The 19,728-nt window shown below is 62.0% G+C and overlaps 3 protein-coding genes across 7 annotated transcripts; 1 reads left to right on the top strand and 2 right to left on the bottom strand.

Moving 5' to 3' along the window:
* Nucleotides 1–513: 513 nt before the first annotated feature.
* Nucleotides 514–3,802, top strand: JSRP1 (junctional sarcoplasmic reticulum protein 1). Its single transcript, XM_055371176.2, has 6 exons — nucleotides 514–712; nucleotides 1,434–1,471; nucleotides 1,615–1,744; nucleotides 2,123–2,299; nucleotides 2,904–2,995; nucleotides 3,111–3,802. Exons 1-6 carry the CDS (start codon nucleotides 544–546, stop codon nucleotides 3,576–3,578), a joined length of 1,074 nt encoding a protein of 357 aa, XP_055227151.1. The 5' UTR covers nucleotides 514–543; the 3' UTR covers nucleotides 3,579–3,802.
* Nucleotides 3,803–3,811: 9 nt separating this feature from the next.
* On the bottom strand, nucleotides 3,812–7,172 carry AMH (anti-Mullerian hormone). Its single transcript, XM_004059697.5, has 5 exons — nucleotides 6,175–7,172; nucleotides 5,427–5,569; nucleotides 5,146–5,254; nucleotides 4,898–5,057; nucleotides 3,812–4,808 (listed from the first exon to the last, which is right to left on the bottom strand). The coding sequence occupies exons 1-5, from the start codon at nucleotides 6,584–6,586 to the stop codon at nucleotides 3,950–3,952; spliced, it is 1,683 nt and encodes a 560-aa protein (XP_004059745.2). The 5' UTR covers nucleotides 6,587–7,172; the 3' UTR covers nucleotides 3,812–3,949.
* An 88-nt stretch (nucleotides 7,173–7,260) lies between these two features.
* On the bottom strand, nucleotides 7,261–19,592 carry SF3A2 (splicing factor 3a subunit 2). 5 transcript variants are annotated; one of them, XM_055371172.2, is made up of 10 exons: nucleotides 16,036–16,168; nucleotides 14,423–14,609; nucleotides 12,539–12,701; nucleotides 11,468–11,539; nucleotides 11,304–11,350; nucleotides 10,527–10,636; nucleotides 9,281–9,330; nucleotides 9,061–9,201; nucleotides 8,256–8,324; nucleotides 7,261–8,151 (listed from the first exon to the last, which is right to left on the bottom strand). In XM_055371172.2, the coding sequence occupies exons 3-10, from the start codon at nucleotides 12,662–12,664 to the stop codon at nucleotides 7,372–7,374; spliced, it is 1,395 nt and encodes a 464-aa protein (XP_055227147.1). In that variant the 5' UTR covers nucleotides 12,665–12,701; nucleotides 14,423–14,609; nucleotides 16,036–16,168; the 3' UTR covers nucleotides 7,261–7,371. The 5 variants fall into 5 exon arrangements, with proteins under 5 accessions (XP_055227147.1, XP_055227150.1, XP_030863669.2 ...); XM_055371175.2 differs by lacking the exons at nucleotides 14,423–14,609; nucleotides 16,036–16,168 and adding an exon at nucleotides 19,465–19,592; XM_031007809.3 differs by lacking the exons at nucleotides 14,423–14,609; nucleotides 16,036–16,168 and adding an exon at nucleotides 19,222–19,357.
* Nucleotides 19,593–19,728: the final 136 nt, after the last annotated feature.

The raw sequence follows: 19,728 nt of genomic DNA, 5'->3' as shown, positions 1-19,728 counted from the left end.
GGCCTGTCACAACCAGAGCCAGGATGGTTCTGCTGCTGGGGCCCGAGCCTGTAGACTCACAGGGTCACGCAGCAGGATGTGGGTGCCCAGAATGGCAGGTCAGGGTGGCCCAGAGGGAGACCCCATGAGAGCAGAGGCCTGGGAGGGGCTGGGGCACCTGTTAGCCTGTCCCGCTGGCCTCAGGCACCAGATAAAAATAGTCCCTGGTCTCAGAGAACATGAGCTGACTCTGGGGCCAAGAGTTTCGGTTTGGGGTGCGTCTGGGACTCATTGCTGTGTTGTCCTGCAGGGGCTCCCGCCCTCTCTGGGCCAGAGCAGCCTTGGCTACTGTACTGATGGATACTGGACCCCAGAGAGGCTGGGCTGTAGGGAGGGGCCCCAGGGCAGGCATGCGGGGTCAGAGAGATGCCTGGAGTGGGCGCCGGGTCATGCCTGGCATGAGTATGAATTTGCCGAGTGAGGAGGGGTGGGAGGATGAGGCCTGTTAGTTGGTGTCCGCAGAACCTCCAGGTCAGGCCCAGGCCCATGGCAGAGACTCAGTAAATGCAAGACCTTGTTCCCCACCCCTCCCAGCCTGGCCCGGGACCTGCTGCTGCTCCAGCCATCTCCATGACAACCAGAGCCTGGGAGGAGCTGGATGGCGGCCTGGGCAGCTGCCAGGCCCTGGAGGACCACTCTGCGCTGGCCGAGACCCAGGAGGACAGGGCTTCAGGTACCCTTGTGGCGCTGGCGGGAGGAAGCCCTTCCCTGATGGTCCCCTTGAGCCAGGAGGCCCGTCTTCAGAGACTAGAGCTTCTTAGCCTCCCACACTGGACTGGCTTATACTGTGCTCCCCATGTTCAACCCCTGGCCCTCATTTCTGCCTCAGGGGTCTGTAAGGAGCCCCCAAGGAAGACAGGTGCTGGGCCACACAGATCTAGGTTCACATCCCACGTTGCCACTGAAATGCTGGGTGTCTTTGGGCAAAGCTGTCTCAAAGCCTGTCTGCTTTCTTTACATTTTTATATATTTTTATTATTACTTTTTGAGACAGAGCCTCATTCTGTCTTCCATGCTGAAGTACAGTGACATGATCATAAGTCACTGCAGCCTTGACCTCCCAGGCTCAAGTGATCCTCCTGCCTCAGCCTCCCAAGTAGCTGGGGCCACAGGTGCAGGCCACCATGCCTCGCTAATTTTTTTTTTTTTTTTTTAGAGATGGGGTCTCACTATGTTGCCCAGGCTGGTCTCAAACTCCTGGGCTCAGGTGATCGTCCCACCTTAGTCTCCCCAAAATGCTGGGATTCCAGGTGTGAACCACTGTGCTGGCCTCCACCTACTTTCTTATCTATAAGATGGGGTTAGTCACCCGCACGTCACCCAGCAGGGCCAGGGGAGAGGGTGGGATTGGCCTGGGGGTCCCCACAACCTTGACTTTGCCTGTGTTCCCACAGCGACACCCAGGCTGGCCGACTCCGGCAGCGTGCCCCACGTGAGTAGCTGGGACCCGCAGCCTTTAACCCAGGACGCCTGGGGAGTTGGGGACAAGCCGACCAAGGGAGGCAGGTGTCTAAAGCCCACGGGAAGGGTTTGGCACTGGAAGGAAACATGTGGAATGTCTCGTGATAACCACAGGACTCTCAGGTGGCTGAAGGCCCCAGTGTGGACACCAGGCCCAAGAAGATGGAAAAAGAGCCTGCCGCCAGGGGGACCCCAGGAACGGGGAAGGAGAGGCTGAAAGCCGGAGCGAGTGGGTTTGCAGGAGGTATGGGTGAGGTGTGGGGTGGGAGCGGACTGGTGTGAGGCTCAGGTGCCGGAGCTGGGTCCTTGGATCTTGGAGGGTGGTGTCCTGGTTGAGTGGCGTCGAAGTGTGGCAGGCAGCGAGTCAACGGGCAGGGAGCCTCTACTAATGCGTAATAATACCAGCTAAGCCACTCAGCTCCGGGAAGTTACCTTCCAGAAACTCTAGGCATCTCCGTGCAGCTGCGGGGCACCCGGGGCTGGGTTCACCTGCGCCCGGGGCCGCACAGGCAGGCAGGGAGAGCCGGGTTCAGGGCACAGGCCTCTCTCTTGTCCCCTGCGCCCGGGGAAGGGGGCGGCACAGAGCCAGTGATCACAGCGCAGCGCGCACTTGCCCCCGCAGGCCCTCGGAGCGCCCCCGCGCGCAAGAAGGCGCAGACCGCGCCGCCCCTGCAGCCGCCGCCGCCGCCGCCCCCGGCCCTGAGCGAGGAGCTGCCCTGGGGAGACCTGTCGCTCAACAAGTGCCTGGTGCTCGCCTCGCTGGTGGCGCTGCTGGGCTTGGCTTTCCAGCTGTGCCGCGGTGAGCGCAGGCTCCCCAGAGGTGGGGCGAGGCTGGGGTCCACCTGTGCAGCTATTCCTCCAAGGAAAGGCGCTGTGCCGCCAGTGTGGGGTCTGGGAGCCTCCTCTCCAGGGCAGGGTCTTGCACGCCCCCAAAGTTGGTTTGTGCATCTCCCCTTAAGTGACGGGCCTTGCGCGCCCCTCTCACCCCGTGTGGACCTTTTGCGGGGCCCATTCCGCTCGCCGCGAGTAGGTTCTGGCTTCCGGATGAACCTTGTGCAACCCCTCCTGCCGCGTAGCGTTCTGCCGCCTTTCTCCTGCGCCCTCTCTGGGGACGGCTCAGCTCGTGAGCGCCCCCCGGGGGCACTCCTGCGACCCCTCCCTTGCTAGGGGCCTCCTACAGCCCGTGGTCGGGGGGAAGAATGACCAATTGAAAGAGCGAGGTTCGGAGGAGGGGCGCCGCAGCAGCGGAGTCCCTTCCCACGGCTCGGGGGCATCTTTAGTCTCAGCCGTACCGGGGGAGCCCGACTCCAACTGTCCAGGGAGGGGGGCTCTAGGGGTGAGGGAGGGACAGTGTGGTCCGTGCCTCGGCCCAGCTGACTCGGGTCCCGACCCTGTCGCTGCAGACGCCGTCGCTGGGGAGGCAGCACTCCAAGCACGTGTGCCCGAGCCCTGGGTCCCGCCAAGCTCAGCCCCGAGGGAGCCATCGTCGCCCCTGGTAAGAGCTTCCTTCCACTGACCGCGGGCATTGGGACCTTCATCCCCAAGGAAAGAAGGAGCCCGGGCCGGGGGGAAGGTGGGCGCTTACCCCAGGACCCCACTCTGTCTTGCAGCCTAAGTTCGAGGCCCAGGCGCCTCCATCAGCGCCGCCTGCGCCCCGGGCCGAGGCAGAGGTCAGACCCAAGATTCCCGGGAGTCGGGAGGCTGCAGAGAAGGACGAAGAGGAGCCCGGCGAGGCCACCGGAGAGGCCGTCCGGGAGAACCGTGTGCCCCTCGCAGACCGGGGACCCAAGGAGAGGCCTCGGAGAGAGGGGAAGCCGCGGAAGGAGAAGCCGCGGAAGGAGGAGAGACCTAAGAAAGAGAGGCCGCGGAAAGAGGAGAGGCCACGGGCCGCCAGGGAGCCCCAGGAAGCCCTACCCCGGCGCTGGGAGTCACGCGAAGGGGGCCACCGGCCGTGGGCACGGGACTCCAGGGACGCCGAGCCCAGGAAGAAGCAGGCCTGGGTGTCCCCGAGGCGTCCCGACGAGGAGCAGCGGCCTGGGAGTCGCCAGAAGCTCCGCGCAGGCAAGGGGCGGGACTGAGCCGGCCCCGCGCCGGAGTCCAGGGGCCCCTTCTGGACGCCCCGCGACTCTGGCGAAATAAAGCGAGTGCTGCGGCCGCAGAGTCACCTGCTCCTTTACGCCTGGACCCGGCACCAAGTCCGGGGCCTGAAAGACGGTGGTGGGGCGCTTCAGGCGGGGGAGAGACAGCGAGCGCTACAGGGCGGATCCGGGCCGTGCGCGAGGAGAGACGGCAAGGGAGGTCCCACGGGCCCCCTAACACGCACGGACACCCCACCCGGTTGCTTGCTGGTCTTTATTGGGGCGATGCTTGGGGTCCGAATAAATATGGGAAGGGGCGCGAGCTGGGGCGCGTCCGGACCCTAGGGGCTGGAGTCCGCGCGGCGCAGGGGTCACCGGCAGCCACACTCGGTGGCCACCATGTTGGGCACGTGGTGCGCGCTGATGCGCTCCTCCGACAGGCTGATGAGCAGCTTGCCCGCGTAGGCGGTGGGCACGCAGCAGGGTGGGCGCGCCAGGGCGGCCCCACGGGCCTGCATCTTCAGCAGCAGCACCACGTGGTTGCCGTAGCGCGGGTTGCGGTCGGACTGAGGCCAGCCGCACACGCCCTGGCAATTGTTGGCCTGGTAGGTCTCGGGGATGAGTACGGAGCGCTCGGCGCGGAGGTCTACGCTGAGCTCGCGCAGCGCGCACGGCCCGTCGGCGGCGGTGGCCCCCGCGCTGCGCTGTGCCCGACCCGGCCCGCGCGGATCCCGCCCGCGCCACTCCACGCGCAGGCCCTGCAGCGCCTTCAGGAGCAGCAGCGCTCGCAGGGGATCGCCGAGGCCGCCGGGGCCACCTGGGCAGAGCGCGAGCAGGCGCGCCAGCAGCGGGGCTGCGGCCGGAGGCAGACCCCGGAGGCTTCGCAGCTCGGCAGCCGCCGCTTGCAGTTCGGCAGCCACGCGGCGCGCCAGGGCCGTGGCCCACGGCGCCGACGTGGGGTCGTGCAGGGGCGCAGGATCCCCGGTGGAGGCCGCAGTGGGCCTCAGCAGCAGCAGCAGCGGCTCCTCGCCGTCGAGTAGGCGCTCCAGCGCCGCGGGGTCCGACAGGTTGACTAGGCCCTGCGGGAAGCCGGCCAGCGCGTCCGGATCCAGGGCCAGGCGCGGCGCGGAGGCCCGGGCCGGGGGGCCCCGCAGCGCCCGCACCAGGCGCGTGAGCGTCTCCAGGAAGGGGTCTGCGCTGGGTGGCGACTCCTCGAGTTCCGCGGATGGCCTGGAACCCGCAGTTGGGGGAGTTGAGAGCGGCCACGAGGCCACGCCGCCCCCGCCCCTCCTGCCCCGTGCCCCGGTGCCTGCGCGCACCTGGGCGGCGGGAAGGGCACAGTGTCCAGCTGGCCGTGCGCAGGCAGCGGCGCGGGCTCGGACCGCGGCAGCAGGAGCAGGGCCGGGGTCATCCGTGTGAAGCAGCGGTGGTCGTCGCCGAACAGCAGTGCCTGCAGCCGGGCGGTACTCAGCCGGGAGCCTGCGGTGGGTGGGCACGCGGCTGGCTCAGGGGCTGGGGGCCCGGGGGCAGTCGACCCGGCTCCCCGTCCCTCTCCACGCGGACCTACCCTCTCCGCGGGGCTGCAGAGTCAAGGCCAGCCCGGAGCCGCGCCAGGCCCCCGCAGGGCGGTCCACCGCTAACACCAGGTAGCGGGTGTCCCGGGACGGGCAGAGGCTCTGCGGAGACCAGGGCTCAGCCCGGCTGGATGGAGGCTTACCCAGCCCCGCTCTACCGGTCCCCTTCCTCCCATCGCCACTGGTTCTACGCTGTTCTCAGTACTGCAGACCCTGCAACAAATCCATGCCCCCCGCCGCGGCCCGGGCACTGCCCCATGCAACTCCCTGGTACCTGGGCACCCGGCAGCCCAGTCCTCGTCACAGTGACCTCAGGGCCAGGCCCAGGGTACAGCACCAGCAGCGCCAGCTCTGGGGGGCCAGCTCCTCCAGGCGGGGGCTCCTGGAACCTCAGCGAGGGTGTCGGCTCCCAGGTCACTGCAGCCGGGACAGCAGGGGACGCCTGAGCCATTGAAGGCCACACCCCCCTGGGAGTCTTTGGGATCTGTCCCTGCCGCTCTGGCCACTGTGCAGGGGACCTCAAGCGGGGGACAAGGGTGCCCCTCTTAGCTGCCTTCCTGCAGCCAGGGAGCGGTGACGGCAGGGGCAGGCAGGGGCTGCGTCTGAGACTGTGGGTGGGGCTGCCGCCCTGGGGTCTCTGGGTTGGGGTGCCAATGAAGCCCCTTCCCCGCAGGGAGTATCTTAGGCCAGTGGCCCTGAGAACAGGCTGGGGCTGTGGGAAGGAGGGTTCCACTGGCCCCGAGCCCTGCGTCGTCTTCCTGCGTCGTCTTCAGGGGTGGTGAGAAGGCAGCAGCTCTCTCCCTGGCACCGAGGCAGGGGCAGGTCTAAGAGCTGGGCTTCGGGGACAGGACAGAGCGTGATGCCCACCTTCCAGGCCACGGACCTGCCACCCAGTCCTAGGAACAAGACCACAGCCTCCCTGCCCAGGGTGGGGGCTCTGCCAGCCCCTGATCTTCCCTAGGAGGACCCGGCCCACCTGAAGGAAGACGGCGGTGCCAAGCTTGGGGCTGGGCCCCACATACCTTCCTCCAGGTGTAGGACCACCAGGCGCTGCCCCCCAGGGTCCCGCAGCCAGGCCCCCAGCCGCCGTAGAGAGGGCAAGGCAGCCTGCCTGTCGCCGGTGTTGCACACCCCAAAGGTGGCCAGGTCTTGGGGGCCCCAGCGGGCCCGCTGCACGGCCCCCAGGAAGGCCTGCTCATAGGTGCTTAGAGCCCCCACCACCTGCAGGGGGGAGCTGCTGCCATTGCTGTCCCCGCCCAGTGCCACCAGGCACAGAGGCTCTTGTGGGCTGCCGGGCGGCCAGTCCAAGTCTTCTCGGAAGATGAGGCCACTGGTGCCCACAGCTGGCTCCTCTGCTCTGAGGGCCTCAGTCCCCAGCAGAGCCCCCAGGGCAGACAGCACTAGGGCCAGGCTGGTGAGAGGCAGGTCCCGCATCGTGGGTGCTGCCAGGGGCTGGGCTGCCCGCCTTAAGTAAGCCGAGTGGAAGGTGGGGTGTTTGTGCAGGACAGACCCCTATCTCCTCTGCCGCGACCTTGGGGGACAGTGCCCGGCGCCCCCACTCCAGGCAGAGTGGCCTTCTCAAAGAGCCCTTTCTGTCCCTGGCAGCCTATCTCCCTCCCCAGTGATAGAGCTGGGCCTGATGTGTCAACATGCTGTCCTTGAGGGCCATCCCCAGAAGACACAGGAGTGGGAACCAGGCTGGCAGTGATGGCCAGGCAGCCAAACTAGACAGCGCTGGGGGCGGGGAGCCCAGATGTCCTGGGTGCTGAGATGTGGGCCTGGTGGAGGAGGGTCCCAAGTCAGTGGGGGCGCCCTGTCCCTGCTCACCCTCCCCACCCCTGGTGGGCTATCTGGAGACCCCAAGGATATCATGAAGTCTGCTCTTCCCTCCTCAGAACAGGACCCCAGACCCCCTCCTAGCTGGCTGGTGGGGGTCTGTCCTCCACCAGCCCATCTCCAAGGTACAGCCGTCTCTCAGGCCTCCCACAGGTGTCTCCTGGCGGGCCCCAGGCCCTCCCGTCGGCCCAAACTCGGGGATAGTGCTGTGCCTGGCACTCCCACACACACTGACACAGTAGGGCGGCGCTGAGGACATCAGTGCACTCAGGGCTGGGGGAGGCTGTTTAATGAGCGGGGGGCAGTACAAAAGAGCAGCCTTCTCTCAGTGGGAAAAGGCAAGAGCACCTGGCGCTGGGCTTGCTGGGGGAGGGAGCAGCTTCTCAGTTGGTTGGGGGAGGGGGAGGTATGTTCCCTGGGCCTTCGGAGGGGAGTGGGGGCCTCAGCATTGGGGGCATGGGAGTTGGGGGGTGCACCCCAGGATTTGAGGGGTGAACTCCAGGAGGCTGAGGGTGGACCCCAGGAGCCGACGGATGAACCCCGGGAGGTTGGGGGTGGACCCCCGGGGCCTGAGGGTGCATCCCTGGGGCTGGTGGGTGCACCCCTGGGGCCTGAGGGTGAACGGCGGGGGCTGCTGGGTGCACCCCCGGGGCCTGGGGGTGAACCCCCGCTGATGGGGGAGGATGGACCCCTGGGGCTGGTGGGTGAACCCCAGGGGCTGGTGGGTGGACTCCGGGGGCTGGTGGGTGAACCCCGGGGGCTGGAGGGTGGACTCCGGGAGCTGGGGGGTGGACCCCAGAGGTTGGTGGGTGGACCCCAGGGGCTGGGGGATGGACGCCAGGGGCTGGGGGGTGGACGCCAGGAGCTGGGGGGTGGACCCCAGATGCAGGGGGATGCACCACTGGGGCCGGGGGGTGGACCCCTGGAGCTGGCGGGGGTAGCTGGGGTGGTCCCGGGGGCCCTGAGGGTGCAGGCCCTGTCGGGGGCATGGGTGGCAGAGGCAGGCCTCCTGGTGGGGGCGGTGGCAAAGACTCAGGCAGCGGTGGCCGAGGGGGCAGACCGTTCATCAGCGGGGGTGGAGGCCGCTTCACCCCAGGGGGGCCAGCGGGGAGGCTGGGTGGAGCCGGGGGCTTCTCCATCTTAAAGTGGAACTGGAGGAAGAACTAGAGAGACGGAGAAAGGTTCAGCAGGCACGGGTGGGGCTAGGGCAGGGCTAGGGCCGCCAGGGCTAGGTGGGAAGGAGCCAGGCTCGGGGCGAGCCACTCACCTGCTTGGTCTCCCGGTTCCAGTGTGTCCAGAACTTGCCCTCCGCCTTGTCGATCTCTCTGCTCGGCACCTGGGAGGGCGGGGGACAGAGAGGGCTCCTGGTCCCTGTGACCTCAGGGCCACCATCAGGCAGGGAGCCCAAGACACTAGCCTCCCCAGGCCGGACTCTACCCTGGGAGCCCAGGAGAAGGCTGGTAAGACTTTCGTGGGGCACAGGGTTCAGTTCTGGAGTGAAACAGACCTGGCCTCAATGCTAGCACACTGTTGGCCCCCTCCCTGGGCAGTCACAGTTTGTATTATTTGTTTCCTGATGGCCACCCTGTCCAGGCATGGGGACAGGCTGTAGGAAGCCCTCCAGCAGCCTGGCCCGGAAGTGAGGTCACTTGGCAAAGGCCCCACACGCCCGGCGCTCAGCCCTGCCAGCCTCCCTTCTCATTGGCCCAGTGGAGCCCAAGCAGGCCCTCCTGCAGAGCCCAATGGGAGAGGTGCCCTGCCCGGCCTGTGCAGACCCTTCTGGCTCCGACTTGGGGGGGAGCCCGGGGGACCCCAAGCCCGATGGGAGGGGCATCCTGCCCGGCCTGTGCAGATCCTTCTGGCTCCGACTTGGGGGGGGGGGGGGCCCAGGGGACCCCGCAGCCCGATGGCGGGGGCATCCTGCCCAGCCTGTGCAGATCCTTCTGGCTCCGACTTGGGGGGGGGCCCAGGGGACCCCGCAGCCCGATGGCGGGGGCATCCTGCCCAGCCTGTGCAGATCCTTCTGGCTTGCACATGTCAAGGGGGCCCAGGGAACCCCGCAGCCACGCTACCTTGAAGGCAATGGTCTCATAGGGCTCGGCGGCCATGAGCAGGTACTGCCAGCGCCGGTCCGGAGGCTCGATCCTCTGCTCGTACGCAGACATGAAGCGGTGGCGTGGCATGATGCCCTCGGCGATCTCAGGGTAGTCAATCTGCAGGGACACAGCCGGGTGGCAGAGCCGCCTCTTGGGTGCCTTTGGCCGCCCCCCACGCCCAAGTCCCTGATCTCACCTGGAAGAGGAGGCTCTGCTGGCCCATCTCCGAGTCTCTCTGCTTGGTCACTGCAACACAGAAAGCTCTCAGGTCCCGGCTGCTTGTCCTCTCCGAAGCTGAGGGACCTGGGGCAGGCTAATGCCACCCACTGAACGAGAGCGGGACCCCGGGGGAGGCCCTGCAGCTCTGACAACCACCAGACAATCTCCGCCCAGGCTCTGGGATTCTGGTATAGGTGAAGGCACAGGTGCGCCAGAGCTGAGCTACCTGCGGAGTCACTCAGGCAGGGACCGAGGGTGGTGCTCCTTTGTCCCAATCCCCAGAGCCCTTCACCAGGGGTGCTGGGATACCACCCAGCAGGAGTTGGGGCCACTGGGTAGGGAGGGGCCCTTGGCACCCTGGCTCTGGGATTCGAGTGGGGCCGCCTGAACAGGGCTGACACCATGTATACGGTGAGCGAGAGAGGATGCCCTTCCCGCCAGAGCTCAGCAGCCTGGACCCCGAGAATGGCTGCTGGGCTGCCTGCCGCCCGGCCACTCTCCACGCGGCCTCAGGCATGCACACTCACACGCCCTCTGCCGCCTCACCGTCCTGAGCCCAAGCCCAGGACCTGTCAGGGCCTCCCCACCAGGAGCCTGCCGCTCTAGCCACCCTTGCCCACCCAGTGCACCTGCCCCGGGACCTCTGCCCTGCAGGCTTCTGTCTGGAGGCCAGGCACACAGGCTGTCCCCGCCTTCTGTAAAGAACACTTGCTGGGTAGCGTGCCCGCCTTCCTGACCCCTGTGGACACAAGTCTCTATCTTCCACCCTGGTCGCTTACCCGGCTTTCTGAACCAGGTCACCTCTAGCCATTCCCACTGCTGAGGGTCCGGGAGGAGCTGCCTCTAACAGCCGCTTCTCCCTGTCCTCCTTCAAAGGCTTCAAGGTTAACCGGAGGGATGTGCCAGGGCTCACCACACCTCCACTTCCACTTTTTTGCTTGGCAAGAATTCCCAGAAGCTTCCACAAGACCCGGACAGGAGGGCACAGACTGTGGCTCAGCTGGGAAATGGGCTGCTGGATGAGATGGGTGCTTATCGGGCCCAGCCTGACAGCTCCCAGACACAACGCCAGAGGCTGCAGTTGGGTGAGGGACGGCCACCAAGGCCAGAAAACAGTGGCTCAGGAACGAGGCTATCAGGGCTGCGCCTCCTGCACTGGAGTCTAAAGAACCCATTTATGTCACGGCAGCGGCTGTGGCCGGCCCCGCTGCAGGCAGACTCACCTTTGTAGCCTGGGCGGCCGATCTTCACAAACTTCTTCACCTCCACCTTGACCTTCTCAGGCGCGGGCTGGGCAGGGGCCTCCTTGGCCTCCTTGGCTGCTCGCCGGGCCCTGCGGGCAGGATGGAGGTGCTGCTGGGACCCCTCCACACACAGGCACCAAAGCCACGGGCCCAGGTGCCAGGAGCCCCCTGACCTTGGAGCTCACTACAAGCTGAGAGATGAGGAGGGCCAGGGGCCTGGGAGGGGCCCTGGGGTTTGGCTGAGGACAGGGATAGGACAGGCATGTTCTCTTCCTGTCATGCTCCTCACTGTCCCTGGGCTGGGGCCCTTCCAACAACTCCATGCCTCTGCTCTTTTTTTTTTTTTTTAATAAGAGAAGAGTCTCACTCTGTCGCCCAGGATGGAGTGCAGTGGCAGCACCTTGGCTCACTGCAACCTCTGCCTCCCAGATTCAAGATTCTCCTGCCTCAGCCTCCATAGTAGCTGTGATTACAGACATGTGCCACCATGCCTGGCCTAATTTTTGCATTTTTAGTAGAGATGGAGTTTCACAATGTTGGCCAGGCTGGTCTCGAACTCCTGACCTCAAGTGATCTGCCCGCCTCAGCCATCCATGCCTCTGTTCTCTAATGCTCCCCAGGAACCGTACTCCAGCACCCAGGGAGGCTCAGGCCAGGCTGGCTCCCCGGCTGTGGAGCAGTGGCCCTCGAGGCTCACAGAGACTTGAGCCGACGGCTGCTGGAGCACCAGGCATCAAAGGGACACGAGGTACTCACAGGTTGGTCTGGTGCTTCTTCCCCTGCGTATGTGCCAGGTAGCTCCCCTGGAGTGGAAAGGAAACACGCATGACTCGAGGCCGGGCGGACAGACACAGGCAGGTCCCCCTGGCGTCAGCCACTCAGCCCACCGCGAGCCGCCCGGAGCCAGGCAGAGGCCGCACCTCATTGTTGTGAAGCGTCAGGCAGAGTTTGCATTCATAGGAGCCCAGGTGGTTCTTCATGAAGTACGGGTCCTGGAGGGGAAGAAGAGGGGCCCGTTAGACAGAAGATCGCGGCCTGCTGCGGTCAAGGCCCTCAGAGGCGGGATCCCCTTTCTGTAACGGCATGGAGGCAGAACCCCCCTTCTGTAGAGGCATGGCTATCCCTGACAGTGGTCAAGCATTTCTGAAAACGAGGGATCCAGCGGGAGGCCTTCGTGAGCACGGGTGTCACCACCTGGGGCTGTGGCCCAGGCTTCGAGCAGTGGGGGTTCCCAGGGAGCCCCCGACACCACCTTCCTGGCGGTTCTGAGTCAGAGGGAGGCATAGCCAGGACAGCACCGCTGGTCACTCCCAAGGCAGAGAGCCGTCCTCTGCCCACGCCACCACGCCAGCGGTCGGCACAAGGCAGACACAGGCACAAGAAAAGCAAATGGGCTACACTGAAGACCCAAAGACCCGCCCATCTGCAGGCCCTAAGCTGGGGCAGCCGGGCGCACACATCTCGTCTCAGACGCTGGAGTTCAAAGTCTAACTCCACCATCTGCGGCTGTGGCATCCCCTCTACCCATGACCTCATCTGGAAGACGGGGACGGTAACAGAGCCCTTGCCATAGGCCAGGCCCGTGGGGCATGGCAGGGTACACAGAGAGTGCTCCAGCCCCGATGTCCACGGTGCTGAGGGGACTCGGCTCACCCCTGCCTCTGCACAAGCTAAAATCAAAGGCTGCCCTTCACTCCATCTGGCTGGACTGACATCAGCTCTCCCCACTCCCAGAAAATTAAATGATGCAAAACAGAAGGCTTTGGACAGAACAAAACATTTCCACATGGGACTCAGAGCCACAGAGGGTCTGCTCTCTGGGGTGGACAGATGGGAGCTGTGTCTGCTCGGGGGCAACAGGGGAGCGTCTGGACACGGGGCTGCATCGCCCAGCCTGGGCGGAGGCCCAAGAAGAGCCTCTGGCACCCCCTCCAGGGCTGCCCTGGAAAGCCCAGCACCCACGACAGGCGGCTGCATGGTGGCTGGCCCACCTTGTTGATGTCGATGGTCTCCAGGGCCAGCTGCCGGAGGCGCTCCCTGCGGTCACGGTTGCTCTCGGAGGAGGAGGCCACGCCCCCGCTCCCGGTCTTGCCCCCGGGGCGATGCTGGAAGTCCATGGTGATGGCCTTAGGGCTTTAGCAGACTGGGAGACACCTGTGGAGGCCAAGAGGAGAGTGAGGAAGATGGCTCAGAACTCGGGGCTGCTGCTGGGACCTCCCTGGGCGGGCTGGGCTGGAGCCCTCGAGACTACCCCTCACCCTGCACTCCCAGCGCCAGGGTCTAACCAGCCCTGAGGGGGCCACCCCATAGTGCACCCAGTCTCTTCCAGGAGGCTGAGGCCCACTGTGGACAGGCACAGACGCAAGGAAGCTGGAGCCTGTCTCCAAGTGACCGGGCATGAGGGATGGAGAGGAAGCCGCTCCAGCCCAGGGTGCCAAGGCCTGGAGACCTGAAATTGCAACAGGTAGCCCAGAGAAGGCATAAAGGGAAGATAAGACCAAGATCTCACAAACGAGTCACCACCTCCAGGAAGCCATCCCGGACTGCCCAAGCCCCTAGTGTTCACGCCTTCCTCTGAATTCCCTCTCTGGTTGGCTACGCTTACTTGTCCCAACCTAATCTCTTGGGCTCGATGTAAATTTGTTAGGAGGTGAGGACACTGATCTTCGCATCCTCACTGAGTAACACCTGGGAGATCGGCCACATCTGCTTGTGGCGCAGGAGGGCTCTGCTGAGTCCCCAACATCCTCTTCCTGATGCAGGCCCCTGCCACGGTCTCCCACGCCCTTTCAGGCTCTGTGCAAATCTGAGTTCCAGGCAGCCTCCTCTCATCTCCTTTCCCTTGCCTGCTCAACGTTGACCCCGGGCCCTGGTTTAAGGGCCTTGGGTGAGCTCAGAGAGATGGGGCCCATGAGACTGAGTGAATCACTGCCCCCAAAAGATGTCCACATCCTAATCCCTGGGACCTGAGAACATGTCCCCTCATGGCAGAAAAGGGATGTGCAGGTGGGCTTGAGGATCTTAAAACGGCAGGTGATCCTGGGTGACCTCATGAGAGGAGGCGGGAGGCTGAGAGTCAGAGAGGCTGCGCTGTGGATGTGAACGGGGAGGAAGGGGCCCCGAGGCAAGGGACACAGGTACCTCTGGACACTGGGAAAGGCAGGAAACGAGTTGTCACCCAGAGCCTCCAGAAGGAATGGAGCCCTGTGGACTGTTTGGACTCTGACCCCAGAACCAGAAGCTGATACAGCCGTGTCATCTGAACTACTGCGTCTGCAGTGATGTGTCACAGTGGCTGCAGGTGTGCAGGGGCACGCTGAGGGACAGGGCACAGTGGCCGCAGGTGTGCAGGGGCATGCTGAGGGAGAGGCCACAGTGGCCGCAGGTGTGCAGGGGCACGCTGAGGGAGAGGCCACAGTGGCCGCAGGTGTTCAGGGGCACGCTGAGGGACAGGCCAGCTGTGCTGCTGACTTGTGGTGGGGCCTGAAGTCACCCCTTACTCTATGGGGGCCCAGGACCCCTCCCCAACCAGTTTTTATTCCCTGGGCAAGTTTATGAAAATGATCAAGCATGGTAACTGGTGAGGTGGACCTCCCAGCTCACTGCAGTATCACGGCTGCCCCATCAGAAGTTCAGATGTCACAAAAGCCCACCTAGAGATGCCCATTTTTACATGTTGTCACGTAAACTTCGAGAAACCACCACCGTGACCATCGCCATCCCTTCACAAAACAAAGAACATTCCAGTGTGAAAAAGGAGACTGTGACACCAGAAGGACTGTCCTTTGCTGGGAACGCCACCCTCTAGCCCCAAGGAACCCTCCCCGCCTCGGGCTTCTTGGCCACACATTCTTCAGGACCAGGGAGAACTGCACCCTCTCCATGCTGGCGCCGTAAGCTGCAGGCCACGCCAACTCCTACAGTCCCTGCTGCCACAACAGCTTACAGCTGCCTGGGAGGCTCTGTCTCCGGACGGCCCACAGGCGGGCAGGATTGTGTTGGTGCCACCCGGACAGGTTCATGAAGTGCCTCATTTTTCTCTGGAGGACATTCAAGCATTTCCTGGTCAAGTGACATGAAACTCACATCAGGGGACGTGCGTGGGGAGCCCAGCGAGCAGCCTCCCACCAGGCCACAGCCGCACTTGCCTCTCCACACATCACAGAAACCACAGTCCTCCACGCATCTCAGCACCGAACCAAGCCCTCGCTCGGGGGAACGTGCGAGAAGGCAGGGAATCGGCCTTCTTTCACAGATGCACTCCAAGAACCCAGGAGGGGCCTGGTGCTGGGAGGCACTCCCACACACAGATCTCGGGGCGTCATCAAGCGCTCCCCTCTCCCAGGAGGACGACCTGCTCCTTTCGTCATGAAGGAATTCAACAGCATGCGAACGCCCTGCTTGTCCCTGTCGTGGCCTCTCCTGGACCACACCCCTACTCTGAGGCTAAGCTCTGCAGAGCCATCACTGGTCTCTACCCCCAAGCCTGCGCTCTCCACAGCGCCCACCCATGCGTCCTCATGGCCGGCAGCTTCTGGCAGAGAGAAGAGCAGAGGGCGGGACGTGTCTGCGGAGGACCCAGGGCCCAGGAGGAGCGGAGCTCAGCCTCAGGAGCGACCCGCGCTTTGCTCCTCCATGCGGAAGAGGCAGCACAGCTTCTGGGGCCAGGACAGGTGCAGATGGCCACACCAAGAGCCACCAATCTATCTTGATGCACTTATTTCCGGTCACATTTTAGTGACATTTCCAGAACGTTCTAATGACACGATGGCTGGGAGGACTTGGGAGAAGGAACTTAGATGGCAAAATGCTAACAAAGCCAAGAGTTCAAATCCATCTAGGGCAAGCCAAGTTACTTCTTAAAACTGGCCAGACAGAACGCCCCAGCGGCCAGTGGCTGGCTCAGGACACAAGCTCCAGCTGTCACAGGCAGCACCTGTGGAGTCTGGCCCACTGAAACCTAAACCCAGACCAATACTCAACCACTCACCAAGTAAAGCTCTGATCCGAAAACCAGAAACCATCCGAACCCAAGCCATCGCAGCCACTGAACACCCACACTGTCCCTCCTCAGCAGCTGAAATGGGGCGGCACCCTGGGGAAGGTCCCACGCTCTGATCCCCCACAACCTTCAAGCCTCCCCAGCAGCTGAAATGGGGCAGCACCCCGGGGAAGGTCCCACGCTCCGATCGCCCACAACCCTCGAGGAGATCAGAACTTTATTCCCAGAAGAACTGGTATAAAAGGGCCTCTGGAGTTAGAGAGACAGGCCCAGCAGAGCAAGGGGGTCCAGGGTCAGGCTGAAAAGAGGGGACTGAATCACGACCTGCCGCCTGGGCAGCGGGAAGTCCGGCGGTTCCTCCGCACAGCTCAGGTGGCAGGCGGCCCAGCACGGACGCCCCCCACCCCGGGGGAGGCCAGGAGTCTTTTCCGGGGAAACAGCGCCAGAGGAAGAGTTCTCAAATACTGACATTCAGGGTCCCCATACCTCAAAGAAAAGGCCCGCTCCTCGCCAGGCCACTGGGCAGTGGACCTCCCTGGACGAGAAATGGCGCTCACACAGAGCTGCCGGCCGCTTTGTTCTTAAAGAGAAACACACGCATCCGAGAACAAAGAGACTGATGGGAATCCCAGTAAGAGATCGCTGACACCCTCCTTCATTATCGGGGGAAGCCACTGCACCACAAACCCAGAACAGGAAGCTGAATGATAAGCTGAATTAAAACAAAAAGCCCTTGAAAAATACAGACGGGACGATCCAAACAAAAAATTCCATACCAGAGTTGGAAGCTGAGCCAAACAAATCTTTCATAAAGGAAAGTCAAAAGTTAAAAAAACAGGAGGAAAAGCAAGAACCTAGAGGACATTCCAGAGTGAGAACTGAAAAAACACCCAACAAAATAAAACAGGAAAAATATTATCACAGAAATAACATAAGAACATTAGCAAGAAAATTAAAAACAAAAACAAAACCCAGGACTAAAGGAACCAAACTGTCCAGATACCAAGCACCCACCAGGATCAGCAAATAAAAAGATCCCCGGTAAATGAGGAAATCAGGAAATTTTACGACACCAAGGAAGATGTTAAGCTTCTACTAGACAGAAAGACAACTGAGCAGAAAACATCAGAAACCAGCATAGGAACTGATCTTTTGAGAACAGCACTGAAAACAATGCTTTCACAGTTCTGAGCAAATACAGATTTTTTTCTTTTTTTTTTTTTTGAGACGGATTCTCGCTCTGTCGCCCAGGCAGTAGCTCGATCTTGGCTCACTGCAACCTCCACCTCCCAGGTTCAAGCCATTCTCCTGCCTTAGCCTCCCGAGTAGCTGAGATTACAGGCACATGCCAAAACGCCTGGCAAATTTTTATATTTTTAGTAGAGATGGGATTTCGCCAGGTTGGCGAGGCTGGTCTCAAACTCCCAAACTCAGGTCATCCGCCCGCCTCAGCCTCCCAAAGTGCTGGGATTACAGGCGTGAGCCACCACGCCCGGCCTACAAATACAGATTTTCAATCTAGATTTTTATACCCCACCAAACTTCTAACTATGAGGGTAAATAAACTCATTTTCAGACAATCAAGGACTTCCCCCACCCCCCGAAAAAAATCATCTGTTTCTTCAAAAGCTCCCAGAAGTTTTGCTCTGACAGCATGAAGGGAAAGAGATGGCCACACTGGAAACAGAGGTCAGCACGGGGGAGCAAGGACAGGAAGGTTTGGGACAACAGCTCCACTTCCAGGTCAGAGCACAACCAGTCCCATTTGGAGGAGGAGGATAAGGGGGTCTTGGAGGGAAGTGGTGAGGGGAGATCAATTTATTTAAACCTATGCAAAATACAACTGATAGGTGTGTGAGATGTGGGAGCTTTGTGGGGAAAAAACAAACAGCAGGTAAAAGAAAATCAGGCTAATGGTAAAAACAAAGTTAATTAGCTTTAAGGGAAGATAGAATGGTACAAGAAAAGCCTAGCTGAACATATTACTTGTTTTAGCAGCCAACAATATTTTGCATCTTATTTAGAAAACACAACCAATGACCAACTATGCTCATGACATAAACTCATTCAGGATATGGAAGGTGAAGGTGCAGTGGGTGGATGGGAGGGAGAAGATCTCAACAGCCGTGACAAGAAATCAGCAGATGATGTCTACAAATTGATAAATCCACGAAGAAATCTGTTACTTACTAAGGTAAAGATCAGGGAACAGCCTGGCCAACCTGGTAAAACCCCATCTCTACAAAAAATACAAAAATTAGCCGGGTGCAGTGGCTCATGCCTGTAATCCTACCACTTTGGGAGGCCGTGGCAGGTGGATCACCTGGTCAGGAGTTCGAGACCAGCATGGGGAACATGGCGAAACCTCGTCTCTACAAAAAATACAAAAATTCGCCGGACATGGTGGTGAGCACCTGTGATCCCAGCTACTCGAGAGGCTGAGGCAGGAGGATGGCTTGAGCATGGGAGTTTCAGGCTGCAGTAAGCTGTGATTGCACCACTGCACTCACTCCAGCCTGGGTGACAGAGCAAGACCCTGTCTCAAAACAAACGAAAAACCGATGACGACCAGGGGAAATGAGCTTAAGAATTGAGGAAAAGTGGCCTCTGGGACCTGGGACTAGACCATTGAGAAGGAATTAGTTTTTCGTGGCAACACCGTTCTCTCCTTAACCTAGCAAACAACCTATTTTCCAGAGCTCCGCCTGGCTGTTTGGTGTTGTCCAAGGATACACAAGAACAACAGTCATAGCGGGGTGCACCTGCAAAATGGGGCCAGCTAACGTGTTCTGGTCGCCTTTGGCATGATGTTGAAGCCGTCACTCCCGTTTTAAGGGAACTGAGGCTCACAGGAGTTACATCACAGAGCCCCAGTCAACTAACAGGTACAGCTAAGCATACAGAAGCGTTCTCGGCTACAAGGAAGGCGGCCGAAACCATTTCAGCCGCGATCCCGATTCGACCCCAACGAATCTTGGTTGTTTCTTTTTTATTTTGTGAAACAGGGTCTTGCTCTGTTGTCCAGGCTGGAGTGCAACGGCACAATCACAACTCACTGCAGCCTCGACCTCCTGGACTCAAGCGATCTTCCCGCTTCAGCCTCCAGAGTAGCTGGGACTACAGGCGCGCGTCACCAACCACGCCCGGCTAATTTTTTTTTTTTTTTTGCAGTGATGGGGTCTCACTATGTTGCCCAGGCTGGAGTGCAGCGGTGGGATCATGGCTCACTGCAGCCTCGACATTCCGAGCTCAAGCGATCCTCTCGAGTAGCTGGGCCTACAGGTACAACCACCACTCCAGGCTAATTTTTAAAAATTTTTTGTAGAGATGGGGTCTCGGTGTGTTGTCCAGGCTGGTCTCGAACTCCTGGCCTCAAGCGATCCTCCCGCCAAGGCCTCCCTGGGCAGTGAGATTACAGGCGTGAAGCCCCGCGCGCGGCCTCCCAACAAGAGTTTGGAAATAGAGTTCCTAGCGGGCCCGACCCTCCAGGACCGCCCAGCGCGGGGCCTGAGGATGCACAAGGCCGGACGCTCACGGGAGGAGAGAGGGGAGCGACGCCGCCCCCCCCCTCGGCCAGCGGCCTGTCGCAAGCGCCTCGCTCCTACGTCCGCTGTCCCCCAGGGAACCCCCGGTCCGCGTCGGCCGCCGCCCTCAACCGCCTCTACTCCTCACCAGAGCCCAAGGCCGCCTTATCTCCTCCTCGTTTCGCCACCTCCACGACTTCGTTCGGCGAACGGCGGGCAAAGAAAGCACTTCCGGGGCAAATGAGACGGGCCCTCTGGTGTGCGCATGCCTGGCCCGCCCAGCGGCGTGAGTCAGAGGGTCCCGAGGCGCGAAGTAAAAGGCTGGAGGGGGCGAGGCTGAAAGCGCGGCCTGGAGGGCAAACTGCGCGTGCGCACAACGCTCTCAACGAACCTTCGGTCCGCTGCGGCCGCGCGGGGCCAACCTTCGCGAGGGAGCGGCTGACACTCTCCGGGAGACGTTATCGCTCCCTCCGCCTGCGCCTGGCCGCTCTAGAAAGGGGTGTCAGCCATCGCTGGGGTGCCTTGATTCTGTTCCACCTTGGTCCGGTTTATTTCAGTTTAATGGTTATGTAACAACGGTCCGTCTCTCCTACCAACCGGTACCCCGCCCACGCCAGCAGCCACGGGTCGCCAGCGCCACGCAGCGGAGGCGGGA

The sequence above is a fragment of the Gorilla gorilla genome, chromosome 20, assembly GCF_029281585.2.
Source record: "Gorilla gorilla gorilla isolate KB3781 chromosome 20, NHGRI_mGorGor1-v2.1_pri, whole genome shotgun sequence".
NCBI lineage: Eukaryota > Metazoa > Chordata > Mammalia > Primates > Hominidae > Gorilla > Gorilla gorilla.
The sequence above is the reverse complement of the archived record's forward strand: the minus strand, read 5'-3'. Positions and strand labels throughout refer to the sequence as shown.